The sequence below is a fragment of the Trichomycterus rosablanca genome, chromosome 20, assembly GCF_030014385.1.
Source record: "Trichomycterus rosablanca isolate fTriRos1 chromosome 20, fTriRos1.hap1, whole genome shotgun sequence".
Classification (NCBI taxonomy): Eukaryota; Metazoa; Chordata; class Actinopteri; order Siluriformes; family Trichomycteridae; genus Trichomycterus; species Trichomycterus rosablanca.
The window spans coordinates 8,668,061-8,684,117 of NC_086007.1; the positions used below are offsets into that span (position 1 = coordinate 8,668,061).

Here is a 16,057-nt window from a genome sequence, read left to right on the forward strand (position 1 = left end):
TCAGCAAATGACCAGCAAATCTTGAAATTAAAGCATGTAAAAAGACTGACGGTGCTAAAGTATATGATTATTAGATATCCACATTATGCTGCAATAGTACAAGTTGAACCCTGAAAGGAAAGCAGAAACCACAGGGCGCATGCGCAGTGCTTCATTTACAGTACACGTTTGTTGTTTAATCACGTGCCTTTTCTTGTGCTGTGTTCTGAATGGCTATACGTTCCCTATTCCCTACAAAGTGCAAAGTGTATTATCGGTGCTTGCGATAACCTACTTTGTTTAATTTGGACACTGTCCTAATGTAGGTCATGTCGGATGTCAAATGTGCGCTTAAAATGTAACCAAGGGGTTTTAGATATTATTCATGAAAGGCCCAAAGATTCTAACTAGTGCACTGTATAGTGAATTGGGTGTGGTTTAGCCCATGCCATCAGATGGCTTCGCAACTTGTTTAACTTGCTAATGGTTTTGCGTATTAAAGACGATCTGTATGATGGATAGGTGATTAAAATGATTGCTCATCTCAGGTTATGTGTCAGGTTAGTTATTGTTTTTGTTTATTATTATGTGTAATAAACTGTAGAGCACTGACAACCTGCTCTTTCTGTAATTCCGCTCCTAACAATGCTTCGTTCATTAGATATTAGATAGTTTATTTACAGATGTTGTGTTAAATTGGTGCTGGAACGGAACCTTGTAGAAATGTGTTGATACAGGAGCAGCTTTGGTCATTACCGGACCAGCTCATGTTTTGTTTTCACTTCTCAGCAGAGCTACAGCTGCATTTAACATCTACTAGCACGTTGTGACGCTAATTAGCTTCCTCACACGACATACAAAGTCCATTTAAATATGAACAGTCATATAAAAGATGATTCGAGTGCATTAGGGTCATTAGTAGTTGTGTGTATTTGGTTTGTGAGGCCTTGCCACTAAGAAAAGTAAATATTAAAGGTGCTTGAGGTAGAGTTTTGGCTCTTGTGGTTACATGGTGAACTACAGCAGCAAATCGTGCCCAACAACCCCAATATCATAAAGTACTGGTTGCCAGAAATCAGACTTGACAACACTCCGCAATAATAATAATAATAATAATAATAATAATAATAATAATAATAGCAACAACAAAGAGAGTCTGCCATGTTTTCATTTGAGCTGTAAAACTATTAGTCAAATTTCAAGTCAAGTCAAATTTATTTGCTTTTAACAATGGACATTGACTTAAAGCAACTTTACAGAATCCAGGACCAACAGACCAAAAGCCCCTGATAAGCAAGCCAAGGGCAACAGTGGCAAGAAAAAACTCCCTTAAAAATACAGGAAGAAACCTTGAGAGGAACCAGACTCAGCAAGGACCCCCTATCCTCCTCGGGTGGCCTGGAGGATGATTTGAATACATAGGATTTACACAAATCATACATACACAAAATTAAATTGAACTAAAAGTTATAACTATCAACAAAAAATGTAAACAGTTGGAGTTTCTCATTATTCAGTCCAGTCTGTGATAAAGTCTGCAGTGAGTTCTTGACATTTTTGGTGCAAACATGCCAAGTTCCGGTTATATCTAGCAGGAGCAGCATTGTTGGCACAGCAGTCACGACTTGCAAAACAAAAGAAAATGTAGTTAAAATGTGAAATCGTTAAGAGTAAAATATCAGATTTATAGAGAATTTTACAGTTTTACAGAGAGTAGCATGAGACCCCGGCACCCCTGATTATTACCACTAATAGTTGCCAAACTATTACTGGTGTAAAGACCTCTTGGGGACATTTGATACATTTAAAAAGTTTATTGTTGGTTTTCTGAACATCCACTAGAATAAAAATATACATACATCAGTTTAGATGTAATGTCTAATTTTCTGTCATTGCACTCTAATGTCTTACTAGTAATTTACTGACTACAGCTTGTGACTTATCAGTGACTATTATATTTTTCTAATCTTATGGCCAGCCCCTTTGGACCGGATTGAAATGTCATTGCAATCTTTTGGTCAGCATGTCTGGCCCATAGGGGGAACATCCTACATACGCCATTGCTGCTGGCCCATACCAATCAATAAGGCTAATGACTCTACGGATGTGTGTTGTCCCTGTAGCTATTCATAGACTGCCTTTCAGCAATCTGTTAGGGTTTTCTGTGAGTGGGTTTAAAATTTTATTGGATGGATAAAGGTTAATAGTTTATTATTTGGTCTAGATGGTCAGATAGAATCCATGAACCAATAAAAAAACAACAACTCTGCCATAAATTTGAGGCAGCTAGAAAAACAGTTGACGCTGTTCAATGTAAACCAAGCTTTAAATCACCATTGGACTTGAGTGATTCACCCTCTTGCTGCAGCAAAAGCAATTCCTACTGTCTGGTCAATTCTATAGCATGAGTTGTGGAGACAGACAGTGAGCACTGCATGTACCTCTGTACAGCTCAGTAAAAAAAAAAGAGGTGTGCATTAGTCCGACCTCCTCAGCCAGCGTGGGTATAGTGAAAACTAAAAAAATTACCCACAGTCTACTACTGAAACCATACTTTCCTCCACTGGAATAAAGAATTAAAATTAGTAACATAATGGAGACTTTGGTAACAACATTTGCAAAGCTCTGATTTGTTATTAGGATTTGAAAGTACAGCGGTCAGTCATGGAACTTTGATTTACAGTAATTTAAATAGCACCTGAAGGTAACATTTATCTCCATAAAACAGAGAACACATTAAACATTAGGGCTAGTACTGTTTTTAGTTTTATTACTGTGCCTTAAATTTTGCACATTGCATTAGGGTGCACTATTTTTAGATTCAGCCTATTTTGCCTAGAAGTTTGAATACATAAATGTCATTATGATGAATTGTTTTAAAGTTAGTAATGCTGTGCTGCTAGTTCTGCTCAGTTGGTTCTTTTGTTACCCTGCAGCTGAAATACACCATCATGTCTGTGGATGGCCCCCGGACGTCTGTATTTACGTTCCAGTCAGCGCTACACAGCGTTCATGTCCTGCGCTGCCTGGATGAGCAGAGACAGAAGGACATTCTCTGTGATGTGACGGTGGAAGTGGAGAAAAGAAGCTTTCGAGCACACTGTTCAGTACTCGCTTGCTGCAGTGATTATTTTTACACCAGACTCATAAACCGCACAGGATGGAACCAAGTCATCACTTTGCCTGATGAAGTAATTATTATTTAATTGCATATACTGATGATGTGGTTTTACAACTGGTTAATAAGAAGCCAGAACCAGAATCTTGTTTCTATAGACAGTATAACATAGAACTTATGTTCTATGATGAGCACATTGTGAAAATTCAACTAAAGCTGTAATCTACATACAACAACTTAAAATAATTTGGTGTAGAACGTTCTATAATTACTTTTTTGGGATGGCTTCCCAATTCTTAGTTAGAAATTATGGCTGACTACAGCTAGTGACCTTTCTGTGCCCATAAAAATATGGTTATCACCCATAGTAAAAAAAAAGACATACAAAGAACAGGAACCCTGAGATCCTGAGAGGACTTTTTTCTGGATGGTCTGATATAATTTAAAAACCTACAGAACAGACAGACATTGTACACAGTCAAGCAAGCTTCATATCCTCATGGTCAGCATCCATAGATGCTGTCAGGCAAGAACACTCTTGCATGACAGCATCTTTTGGGATGGCTTCCTAATTCTTTGTTAGAAATTATAACTGACTACAGCTAGTGACCTTTCTGTGCCCATAAAAATATGGCTAGCACCTAGGGCTGGGCGATATATCGAGATTTTATAAAATATCGATATATTTTCATACGCGATATAAGATAAGACAATATCGCTTATATCGATATAGATGTTGCGTTCCAATTAGATCCAACAGTTCGTCTTTCTCTTCTCCCAGTTAGTCTCTGCGCATGTTCTCTCCCTCACTGAACACAACTCGCCCCTCCCCACCGCCGATACTTTCTGCCCTCAGAACACATTTCTGTAAGTAAAACTCCCATGATAGCATGGAGACGGTGGAGGAGCTGCTTAGTAAAATGATAGATTAATAATAAATTAATAACTATTAGTAGAATAATAATGGCTCAATTATTTGGAGATGGTTCAGATTCAAAGTGTCAGATGAACAGCAGAATAATGTATTCTGTAGAGAATGCCGAAAACAAGTCCAGACAAAAGGTTCCAGCTCCGTGTACCTTTGGTCATTCGTTTTTCACTTCAAATCCCAAAGTTGAAAAACAAGAAAATGAGTCGTTATTCGTTTCAAAAACCAATATTGGAAAACGGAAATACATACAAGCGCATGCACGCGCTGACATGCATGTATTTACTTCATATTTAAACAGTGTAAATCAAGCACAAGTGTTATAAACAGTAATAATAACGTAACGGTGCGTCTCCTGTTGTTCTGACTCTTGTGTTTGTATATGTGATGTGCATGTATAGATATTTGCTATAGCTGTAAAAAACATTATGGGAAGTGATTTCTGTACTGGATGTTGTACGTGGTCGTGTTAGTTTATACTGGATGATCGCCCGACGTCCGAGACTCATTTATTTATTTATCTTCTATTATAGTATTTCTTGTTCTTGGCCAATAAACAACCAAAAATTAATAAAATTGCATGAACTAACTCTGCAGTAAACAAGGAGCAAACAGCAATTAAACAACAAACAAAGCTGTTAAATAATAATAAAGTGCATGAAGCAGAACGCTGATTAAAATGCATGAAATGTTGTAATAGTTACACAGTAACATTAACGATTAGTTCTGCCTGTATTACAGAACTGAGTTCTATACGGTAAAAAAATATTAATGTAAATGTTGTGGCGACATATACATAATAATGTATAAAGTCCAAACGTGAGGGGGGTTTAACGAGAACGCTATATTTAATGTCACACAAGCTCAGTGCAAAACAACAGAAGAACACGAGCACAGACGGAAACGATAAATTCCGACACCTTCCCTACACACTCGCTCCCTGCGCCCTATAGTGCACTTAACATTCTTAAAGGGCCAGACAATATATTTGTAATTGCTATCCGGTATGTACCAGCATGCCTTTGAACGTTGAGGGAACGTTTGGAGGGGGGGAACGTTGAGGGAACGTTGGGGGTGGGGGGGGGTGTTGAGGAAACGTTGAGGGAACGATCGTGGGGGAACGTTGAGGGAACGTTTGTGTGGAAACGTTTGTGAAGGAACATTGAGGGAACGTTCGTGGGGGAACGTTCGGGGGGGAACATTCGTGGGGGAACGTTGGGGGAACGTTCGTGTGGAAACGTTGGGGGAACGTTCGTGAAGGAACGTTGAGAGAACGTTCGTGAAGGAACGTTGAGAGAACGTTCGTGGGGAAACGTTGGGGGAACGTTCCTGAAGGAACGTTGGGGGAACTTTCGTGAAGGAACGTTGGGGGGAACGTTCGTGGGGGAACGTTGGGGGAACGTTCGTGTGGAAACGTTGGGGGAACGTTCGTGAAGGAACGTTGAGGGAACGTTCGTGAAGGAACGTTGAGAGAACGTTCGTGGGGAAACGTTGGGGGAACGTTCCTGAAGGAACGTTGGGGGAACGTTCGTGAAGGAACGTTGGGGGAACGTTCGTGAAGGAACGTTGGGGGAACGTTCGTGGGGGAACGTTCGTGTGGAAACGTTGGGGGAACGTTCGTGAAGGAACGTTGAGAGAACGTTCGTGGGGAAACGTTGGGGGAACGTTCCTGAAGGAACATTGGGGGAACGTTCGTGTGGAAACGTTGGGGGAACGTTCGTGTGGAAACGTTGGGGGAACGTTCGTGAAGGAACGTTGAGGGAACGTTCGTGGGGGAACGTTCGTGTGGAAACGTTGGGGGAATGTTCGTGTGGAAACGTTGGGGGAACGTTCGTGAAGGAACGTTGAGAGAACGTTCGTGGGGAAACGTTGGGGGAACGTTCGTGGGGAAACGTTGGGGGAACGTTCGTGGGGGAACGTTGGGGGAACGTTCGGGGGGGAATGTTGGGGAAACGTTCGTGTGGAAACGTTGGGGGAACGTTCGTGAAGGAACGTTGAGGGAACGTTCGTAGGGGAACGTTGGGGGAACGTTCGTGGGGAAACGTTGGGGGAACATTGAGGGGGAACTTTGAAGGAACGTTTGGGTAGATTGTTGGGAATGGTTGGGTGAATTGTTGAGGTAATGGCTGGGTGGATCGTTCCCCAAACGTTCCCTCAACAATTCACCCAAACGTTCCCTTAACAATCCACCCAAATGTTCCCTCAACAATTCACCCAAACGTTCCCTTAACAATTCACCCGAACGTTCCCTCAACAATTCACCCGAACGTTCCCTTAACAATTCACCCGAACGTTCCCTCAACAATTCACCCAAACGTTCTCTCAACAATCCACCCGAACGTTCCCTCAACAATCCACCCGAACGTTCCCTCAACAATTCACCCAAACGTTCCCTCAACAATTCACCCAAACGTTCCCTCAACAATTCACCCAAACGTTCCCTTAACAATTCACCCAAACGTTCCCTCAACAATTCACCCAAACGTTCCCTTAACAATTCACCCAAACGTTCCCTCAACAATTCACCCAAACGTTCCCTCAACAATCCACCCAAACGTTTCCTTAACAATCCACCCAAACGTTCCCTTAACAATTCACCCAAATGTTCCCTCAACAATCCACCCAACCATTCCCAACAATCTAGCCAAAAATACCCTCAACTTTTGAGAAAGCGTTTGGGTGGATTTTTGAGAAAATGTTTGGGTGGATTTTTGAAAAAACTTTTACATTACACGACAGGAGATGCCTTAGAAACAACTTTCTTTTTCTTAGAATAGCTTTTAGAAGTAAAAATAGTTCTTGTGTGAAGCTTCCCCAGCATGAATTTTAATAAAAGTGCCTGTAAAAATTCGTGGGGGAACGTTGGGGGAACGTTCGTGTGGAAACGTTGGGGGAACGTTCGTGAAGGAACGTTGAGAGAACGTTCGTGAAGGAACGTTGGGGGAACGTTCGTGAAGGAACGTTGGGGGAACGTTCGTGAAGGAACGTTGGGGGAACGTTCGTGGGGAACGTTGGGGGAACGTTCGTGGGGAAACGTTGGGGGAACGTTCGTGAAGGAACGTTGGGGGAACGTTCGTGGGGGAACGTTGGGGGAACGTTCGGGGGGGAATGTTGGGGAAACGTTCGTGTGGAAACGTTGGGGGAACGTTCGTAAAGGAACGTTGAGGGAACGTTCGTGGGGGAACGTTGGGGGAACGTTCGTGGGGAAACGTTGGGGGAACATTGAGGGGGAACTTTGAAGGAACGTTTGGGTAGATTGTTGGGAATGGTTGGGTGAATTGTTGAGGTAATGGCTGGGTGGATCGTTCCCCAAACGTTCCCTCAACAATTCACCCAAACGTTCCCTTAACAATCCACCCAAATGTTCCCTCAACAATTCACCCAAACGTTCCCTTAACAATTCACCCAAATGTTCCCTCAACAATTCACCCAAACGTTCCCTTAACAATTCACCCGAACGTTCCCTCAACAATTCACCCAAACGTTCCCTTAACAATCCACCCAAACGTTCCCTCAACAATTCACCCAAACGTTCTCTCAACAATTCACCCAAACGTTCCCTCAACAATTCACCCAAACGTTCCCTCAACAATTCACCCAAACGTTCCCTTAACAATTCACCCAAACGTTCCCTCAACAATTCACCCAAACGTTCCCTCAACAATTCACCCAAACGTTCCCTCAACAATCCACCCAAACGTTCCCTTAACAATCCACCCAAACGTTCCCTTAACAATTCACCCAAACGTTCCCTCAACAATTCACCCAAACGTTCCCTCAACAATTCACCCAAACGTTCCCTCAACTTTTGAGAAAGCGTTTGGGTGGATTTTTGAGAAAATGTTTGGGTGGATTTTTGAAAAAACTTTTACATTACACGACAGGAGATGCCTTAGAAACAACTTTCTTTTTCTTAGAATAGCTTTTAGAAGTAAAAATAGTTCTTGTGTGAAGCTTCCCCAGCATGAATTTTAATAAAAGTGCCTGTAAAAAATGTGGAACATGTAGCTTTGTCTCAGAAGTGTCTTTTTGTTATTACCTTATGGGATAAAAAAATATCGAGATATATATCGTATATCGCCGTTCAGCGAAAAAATATCGAGATATTTTATCAAGACGTTGGGGGAACGTTCGTGGGGGAACGTTGGGGAAACGTTCGTGAAGGAACATTGAGGTAACGTTCGGGGGGAACATTCGTGGGGGGAACGTTGGGGGAACGTTCGGAGGGGAACATTGGGGGAACATTCGTGAAGGAAAGTTGAGGAAACGTTGAGGGGGAACGTTGAGGGAACGTTCGTGTGGAAACGTTGGGGGAACGTTCGTGAAGGAACGTTGAGGAAACATTCGTGGGGGAACGTTGAGGGAACGTTCATGTGGAAACGTTGGGGGAACGTTCGTGAGGGAACATTGAGGGAACGTTTGTGGGGAAACGTTGGGGGAATGTTCGGGAAAGAACGTTGGGGGAACGTTCGTGGGGGAACGTTCGTGAAGGAACGTTGAGGGAACGTTAGTGGGGGAACATTCGTGGGGAAACGTTGGGGGAACGTTCGTGGGGAAACGTTGTGGGAGCGTTTGGGGGGAACGTTCGTGAGGGAACGTTCGTGAGGGAACGTTCGTGGGGGAACGTTGGGGGAACGTTCGGGGGGAACGTTGGAGAAACGTTCGTGTGGAAACGGGGGAACGTTCGTGGGGAAACGTTGGGGGAACATTGAGGGGGAACTTTGAAGGAACGTTTGGGTAGATTGTTGGGAATGGTTGGGTGAATTGTTGAGAAAATGTTTGGGTTTTCAACAATTCACCCAACCATTCCCTTAACAATCCACTCAAACGTTCCCTTAACAATCCACCCAAACGTTCCCTTAACAATCCACCCAAATGTTCCCTTAACAATTCACCCAAACGTTCCCTCAACAATTCACCCAAATGTTCCCTCAACAATTCACCCAACCATTCCCAACAATCTAGCCAAAAATACCCACAACTGTTGAGAAAGCGTTTGGGTGGATTTTTGAGAAAACGTTTGGGTGGATTTTTGAAAAAACGTTTACATTACACGACAGGAGATGCCTTAGAAACAACTTTCTTTTTCTTAGAATAGCTCTTTTTTTTTTCTAAAGTAAAAATAGTTCTTGTGTGAAGCTTCCCCAGCATGAATTTTAATAAAAGTGCCTGTAAAAAATTTGGAACATGTAGCTTTGTCTCAGAAGTGTCTTTTTGTTATTACCTTATGGAATAAAAAAATATTGAGATATATATCTTATATCACCGTTCAGCGGAAAAATATCGAGATATTTTATCGAGACGTTGGGGGAACGTTCGTGGGGAACGTTGGGGAAATGTTGGGGGAACGTTCATGAAGGAACGTTGAGGTAACGTTCGGGGGAACATTCGTGGGGGGAACGTTGGGGGAACGTTCGGGGGGAACATTGGGGGAACATTCGTGATTGAACATTGAGGAAACGTTGAGGGGGAACATTGAGGGAACGTTCGTGTGGAAACGGGGGAACGTTCGTGAAGGAACGTTGAGGGAACGTTCGTGGGAAAACGTTCGTGTGGAAACGTTGGGGGAACGTTCGTGAAGGAACGTTGAGAGAACGTTCGTGAAGGAACGTTGGGGGAACGCTCGTGAAGGAACGTTGGGGGAACGTTCGTGGTGAAACGTTGGGGGAACGTTTGGGGAACGTTCGTGAAGGAACGTTGGGGGAACGTTCGTGGGGGAACGTTCGTGGGGGAACGTTGGGGAAACGTTCGTGGGGGAACGTTCGTGGGGAACGTTCGGGGGGGGGGAACGTTCGTGGGGAAACGTTGGGGGAACATTCGTGAAGGAACGTGAGCTTTTGTGATCAGCAACAAACTTCAGTCGATGTCTGTGTATTTTCTTTAAGTGTGGACAGTTTCACCTGAGATTCAACAGCATCTAATTTATGGCAAACCTGTTTTTTGTTTCTTGGATTATACATGACCACCCAGAGAACAATTTGGTGACAGTTTGGGTTTCCTTCCTGATCTTGGCAAAGATGCTACAGAAAAGTCACCAGCTGTAGTCAGTTATGATCAGCTACTTCATGGCAACATCTCACAGAAGATAGGCAGTTGTAGCCTAGTGCTTAGGGTACTGGACTAGTAATCAGAAGGTTGCCACTGTTGGGCCCTTGAGCAAGGCCCTTAACCCTCAACTGCTTAGACTGTATACTGTCACAGTACTGTATGTCACTTTGGATAAAAGTGTCTGCTAAATGCCGAAAATTTAAATGTAAGAAACACAACTAAAATCAGCCAAGCAAGCATTTATTAGGCATGGCTGTCAAATCACAAGGCAGCCAGGTAAAAACTACAAATGCTGTCATTAGTGCTACTTAGGGAAAAAAATCCACCCTCACAGTATTTTTTGACTACAATATTTCAGAAATGATAAAATCAACTAGTTGACAGTAAGTAATAAGTAACTAACCATCTGATGATAGGTTGGGTTGTGAAGTTACAACTAGAAGCATAATTATATAGTGTTTTTAATATTACTGTCAGTATACTTCCTTCATATGCTAACATTTTTTGGCTTTTCCCAGGTCACTGCAGATGGCTTTGTGCCATTGCTACAGTTTGCTTACACTGCAAAACTTCACTTCACCAAAGAGAACATCATGGAGGTTTACAGATGTGCTGAACTCTTAAGATTTCACAACCTCGACCAAGCTTGTTTCGATTTCCTTGTTCCAACACGGTCTAATAGCAGCGTGGCTACTCCGGAAGTGAAGGGGAAGAGTAAAAACAGCAACAAGAGCAAGAGCCCTGACAAAGTGGCGGCTGACAACAGAGACTGCAGTGAAACCTTTAAACAGTGCAATACAACTGAAGAAGATGGCAAAACTCAGGTTCCTACAGATGAGACGGTACATAATGAGGCAGTTGTGCCCAGTGTAGAGTGTCCTGGAGAGTGCCCATCTGTCTCCTCTGAGAAAAACATGCCCTTAGATTTACCTTCAGTTTCCACTGAAGTCTCCACTGAAGTCTTCCACACCACTACTGACCACGGCCAAACAGAACTGTGTTTACAGAGCTGTGGGCCGCAGCTGGTGCCCTCTTCCATTGTGGCTACAGATGAAGTGTGTCCTTTTCTTTCAATGCCATGCAGCAGTGAGAGTGAGATTGTCCATTCCAACACAGTTGGATGTAATGAGGGCATTTTGGAGCTAGGTGAAACGTTTCAGAATAGACTAGCAGTAGATGCTCCTGGTGAAACATCTACCAATAAGGATCTAAATGTACCAAGCACCACTGAGGGCGAATTGGAGCTGCCTCTGAGGGATCTAGAACCATCAGCAAACTGTAGCCAGTTGTGCCCACTAAGCTCCACAGAGACAAGTGATGTTTTGAACAGCATCGATTCAGTAAGCAGCTTGGAGAGCACGAAAACAGACACACAAAACTTTGACCCTTCTAAGCAACAAATATTCCCAAATCCACCTTCTAGTAATGGCATCACAGAGAGGAGCATGGTGGAGAGGGAGGTGGCAGAGCATCTGGCTAAAGGGTTTTGGCAAGAAATGAGCTCTCTGTCAGAGCCTTTAGAGCCAATGGACCAGACAACTGCGGAGCCTGGTTTTCTGGAGCCCACGGGCCAGACATCTGGAGGACCTGGATCTAACTTTCACTGGCTCAAGCACCTGGATTTAGGGGCTGCACCCGATGACTGCCCTTTTCTCAGAGACCTTAGCTCCAAAGAGACTGAGCCCTCAGCAGACGACACTTTGATTAGAGATGAGAGCAGAGACAGTTTTGCGTCTCCCATAAATTCAGGGGAAAATTCTGAATGTGACACAGATGAAGCATTGAGCAATGAGCCAGTATGTGAGGCAAGTGAAACGTTTATTATAGTAGTATTTACTTAGTTAGTAATGCAATAATCATTAAATAATAAACAACGTGAATTGTATTAAAAATAACATAAATGAATGAAAAGATAATTTATAATAAAATTAACAATGCAAATATTATTAGTGATTTTAGATAATAAAGGTGATAAAATATAAACCCAAACAGATTATAATAATTTATATATATTTTTATAAATCAAATATATTGCATTTAATTTGTGTTTTTTTGGTATTGCATTGAATTAATTACTGTTAAAGTTAAATACAAAGAGTTATTAATTAATAATATATTTAAAATATATTATTTAATAGAACTAGTTTAATAATTAATAAAAAGTAACTAGGGTGCTTGGGTAGCACTGCTAGCCCACTACTTCTGTGATCCATGGTTTGAATTTTGCAGAGGTGGTATCGACTGGTTTGGTGCCTACATACAGACATGATTGGTGTGTGTGTGTGTGTGTGTGTGTGTGTGTGTGTGTGTGTGTGTGTTGGTCCGGGGTGTGTTATTGTGTTGCGCCCAGTAATTCCAGGTTTGTTTGTTTGTTTATTAGGATTTTGTCATGTTTTACACTTTGGTAACATTCATGACAGGAACGGGAGTTACACATTACACAAGATTCATCAGTTCACAAGATTATATCGAACACAGTCATGGACAATTTAGTGTCTCCAATTTACCTCACATGCATGTCTTTGGACTGTGGGAGGAAACCGGAGCACCCGAAGGAAACCCACGCAGACACGAGGAGAACATTCAAACTCCTTACAGAAAGGACCCGGACCGCCCCACCTGGGGGTCAAACCCATGACTTTCTTGCTGTGAGGCGACAGTGCTACCCACTTGTCGCCCCAGTAATTCCAGGTAAACCAGACTCACTGCAACCCTGACCAGTATAAATTGGTGGTAAAACATGAAAATGAAAGAATACGTAAATGGTCAGTTAATTGAAAATATAAATTGTGATTGTAATAATAACTTAATTTAATATAGAATTTAATTAAAAAATCAATAAACATGATAATAATTCTAATTATTATTACTAATAATATTGTGCATTTAAAAGTTGCTCTGTTCTCGCTTCTTAGGTGGACTTGCCTTTCCCAGTGGAGAATATCTCAAGCATGAGCAGGAACGCTTTCCTGCAGCTATTGAAGGAGCAGTGGCTGACACCGGAGCAGCTGGAGTTTGTGCATGATGTCCGTCGCCGCAGCAATAACCGCATCGCTGCACAGCGGAGCCGCAAGAAAAAGCTAGACTGTATTCACAGGCTTGAGGGAGACATCAAGAAACTGGTAGAGTTTGTGTATTGCTTGACATTGCATGCTGGAGTGTTTTTGTAGTTAAGTATAATGGACTACTTGAAGTTGGTGTTTTAAAAAAAAATCTCCAGACACCATCCATAAAATTTTTTAATTCTGGCTGCTTGTTCTAATAGAAGTACTAGAACAATAAAGACAATACCTTTAAAACAAGACGTAGACATTGCAGACTAGTTATTTATAAGACCTGTGACTAAAGGCCAAATACTTCTGTATCTATGACTATTAATCTAGATGCAACCCAATTTGGATTAAAATTGAAATAGTGTTAAAAACATTTGCAGCATTTAGCATACACTTGTATCCAAAGTGACTTACACTTATGACTGAATGTAATTCAAGCAATTGAGGGTTGAGGGCCTTGCACAGGGGCCCAACAGTGCAATGGTGTGGCTTAAACCAACAACCTTATGATTACTAGTCCAGTACCTTAACTAGGGCTGGGTATCGCCACTAATTTCCTGGATCGATTCGATTCCGATTCACAAGGTCCCGATTCGATTCGATCTTCGATTTTCGATTCAATTTCGATTCAACACATTTAGGCATATTTGAGTTACATTAACAGGTTTTGTTTAAATATGTACAGATGTACAGAGAACGAATGTGATAATTGTACAAAGAACACTCATTATTAAAAATATTTGTTTTTACATAAATAAGTAATCCACAACAAAAAACAGTAACATTAATTTTTTTTTATTATTATTATTTTATATGTCTGACACGCTACAACAGTGTATGTGTAATGTAAACATACACCTGGCTGTTGCACAGCTTATGCCAAGTTCACACTACACGACTTTCTGATTTGCCGGGTCGCTGCACAGTTCACACTGCACGACTGATGGGTGATGGGGGGGGTTTCACATCTACACCATCTATCACCAGGAGGAATCTCAGATGAGTCTGTCTGGTCTCCCAAACTACGTTTTGTCACAAAAACACACGTGAGAAGTGACGAGGGGTTTAATGAAACCACGTCCTAAAATACACTCCAACAAGTAGCGAGCGATCAAAGTTTGTGCGCTGATGAGCAGCGTAATATCAAAGAGAAAAAAATAAAGGAATCTGAGTGGATTTGGCAACACGACCAATAGGGATTGTTCTGAAGTTGGAGGTTAATAAATATTTTGTTTTGTAGAGAACGATAACTATGCTCCTGCTCCACTTGTGTACAACCTCTCCCGTGTGTTTCCCCTCGCTGTTTCACATTGATTAAGAGCCGAGTTGCTCCCGAGCTGGCAAATCTAGCGCAGACCAGTCGCCGAAAATCAGGGCAGAAATCATGTAGTGGGAACCAGGCATTACTGGAGCTTCTGCCATGCTGAACTGATGTGCAGGTCAGATCTCGTTGCACGAAAAAACAGCGGCTGGTCACGCGAGATTAAAGAAGGTAACAGATTTCCGCGTACACCGTAAAAAGGGGCTCATTTAAAAGATCGATCTCGCGTTTATATGAATCGATATCGGATCATTCAAATAAAGATCGATTCGAATCGAAAAATCTATTGTATAAACCCACCCCTAACCTTAACCGCTGAACATGTTTGTGCTTCTGTGTGTGCATTAAACAGAGAACCCAGAAGGAAAAGTTGCAGCAGGAGCAGGTCCAGCTAAAGCAGAATATGACGGAGACTCAGCACTCCCTGTCAGATTTCTCTGCGAGTGTATGTGCTCAGTCCTCAGTGCAGCCGGAACAGCTCCAAAACCTATCCAGGTATTTCTCTTCAGACTGGAACAGCTCGGTGCTCCTCACACCCACCACCTCCCCGAACCTGACTGCTTCTGAACTAACCCACACCTGCCCTGATGTGTGGAGCACGCAGTTACTTCAGCCTGAGTCTGCACACGCAAATGAAACAGATAATAATAATAATAATAATGTAGATAGCAGCATCCCAAATACCTTAGATTCTTCAGAAAGGTAATCATGGTGACACACATTGAATGCAGGACATTCACATACAGAATGACATTCCCAGTCAATGTTAAAAACTTTAACAAAATTTTACAAAAGTTTCCAGGTTTTTTTCTGGAATGAATATTTGAACATTAATAACAGAGCATGAAAATTGTTAAGTAATTTATAGTGGGAGTACACTGATCAGCCATAACATTAAAACCACCTCCTTGTTTCTACACTCAATGTCCATTTTATCAGCTCCACTTACCATGTAGAAGCACTTTGTAGTTCTACAATTACTGACTGTAGTCCATCTGTTTCTTTGCATGATTTGTTAGCCCCCTTTCATGCTGTTCTTTAATGGCAAGGACCACTACAGAGTAGGTATTATTTGGGTGGTGGATCATTCTCAGCACTGCGGTGACACTGACATGGTGGTGGTGTGTTAGTGTGTGTTGTGCTGGTATGAGTGGATCAGACACAGTAGCGCTGCTGGAGTTTTTAAATACCGTGTCCACTCACTGTCCACTCTATTAGACACTCCTCCCTAGTTGGTCCACCTTGTAGATGTAAAGTCAGAGACGATCGCTCATCTATTGCTGCTGTTTGAGTTGGTCATCTTCTAGACCTTCATCAGTGGTCCCACAGGGCGCTGTTGGCTGGATATTTTTGGTTGGTGGACTATTCTCAGTCCAGCAGTGACGGTGAGGTGCTTAAAAACTCCATCAGCGCTGCTGTGTCTTATCCACTCATACCAGCACAACACACACTAACATACCACCACCATGTCAGTGTCACTGCAGTGCTGAGAATGATCCACCACCCAAATAATACCTACTCTGTGGTGGTCCTGTGGGGGTCCTGACCATTGAAGAACAGGGTGAAAGGGGGCTAACAAAGCATGCAGAGAAACAGATGGACTACAGTCA

General features: G+C 42.3%; 1 protein-coding gene across 1 annotated transcript; it reads left to right on the forward strand.

Annotated features, from left to right (window-relative positions):
* Positions 1 to 467: 467 nt before the first annotated feature.
* LOC134334639 (transcription regulator protein BACH2-like) lies at positions 468 to 15,201 on the forward strand. The gene is made up of 5 exons (XM_063017049.1): positions 468 to 539; positions 2,916 to 3,170; positions 10,592 to 11,878; positions 12,989 to 13,195; positions 14,800 to 15,201. The coding sequence occupies exons 1-5, from the start codon at positions 531 to 533 to the stop codon at positions 15,151 to 15,153; spliced, it is 2,112 nt and encodes a 703-aa protein (XP_062873119.1). The 5' UTR covers positions 468 to 530; the 3' UTR covers positions 15,154 to 15,201.
* Positions 15,202 to 16,057: the final 856 nt, after the last annotated feature.